Below are 935 nucleotides of genomic sequence, written 5' to 3' on the forward strand. Positions count from 1 at the left end.
AGAGGAAAAAGAGAGAGAGAAAAAGAGAGAGAGAGCGTGATAATAAATTAAGGCGTGCGAGAGTGTGAGTGAGTGAGATAGAGAGAGAGATAAGGAGAGAGAGAGAGAGAGAGAGAGCATGCACACAGGGAATAACACAGACGTCAATCACAATCACAATATTCACCATCTATCACACATGCCCGCTCTCCTGACCGCTCTCACTCATTCATCCCCATGTAGGCAGTATACAGCAGCGGCTGGAGGAATACGACACGATGGTGGCGATGCTGGTGCAACGCAATAACCCACTTACACGTACACTTAGACTTACGCGCACTTACACGTCGCCCTTACGCGCACTTACATGTCGCCCTTACACGCACTTACGCGTCGCCCTTACACGCACTTACGCGTCGCCCTTACACGCACTTACGCGTCGCCCTTACGCGCACTTACATGTCGCCCTTACGCACACTTACATGTCGCCCTTACACGCACTTACGCGTCGCCCTTACACGCACTTACGCGTCGCCCTTACGCGCACTTACGCGTCGCCCTTACACGCACTTACGCGTCGCCCTTACACGCACTTACGCGTCGCCCTTACGCGCACTTACGCGTCGCACTTACGCGCACTTACACACACACACTTATGCGTCACCTTGCAGGCAGTACAGCAGCGGCTGGAGGAATACGACACGATGGTGGCGTCGCTGGTGCAGCGCAGCAAGACCATCATTCCCCTGAAGCTACGTAAGCAGCGGATTGGCTCGCCGCGCCACGCTAGCGCCCTCTGCAACTACAGCTCGGACGAGGTGAGTGGCGCGTGCACCCGGCGGCCGGCGCGTGTGTATCCACGGTAACGCAGTCACTGGAACTGCTCTTGGTCCTTGCCGAGAGTCATGTCTGTGGTTCACTCTATTGGTTGTTACTTTATGTTGTATTTTCTATGA

The 935-nt window shown here is 54.8% G+C and overlaps 1 protein-coding gene across 1 annotated transcript in view; it reads left to right on the plus strand.

Moving 5' to 3' along the window:
- Window positions 1-935, plus strand: part of LOC106809505 (plectin-like) — a gene marked incomplete at its 3' end in the record, with an annotated part of 13559 nt that overhangs the window by 7345 nt on the left and 5279 nt on the right. Inside the window, 1 exon segment of the mRNA XM_014812599.1 lies at window positions 651-797. Within this exon segment, the coding sequence (XP_014668085.1) occupies window positions 651-797 (147 nt within the window).

Source organism: Priapulus caudatus, unplaced genomic scaffold, assembly GCF_000485595.1.
Source record: "Priapulus caudatus unplaced genomic scaffold, Priapulus_caudatus-5.0.1 Scaffold360, whole genome shotgun sequence".
In the NCBI taxonomy this organism is placed as follows: domain Eukaryota; kingdom Metazoa; phylum Priapulida; class Priapulimorpha; order Priapulimorphida; family Priapulidae; genus Priapulus; species Priapulus caudatus.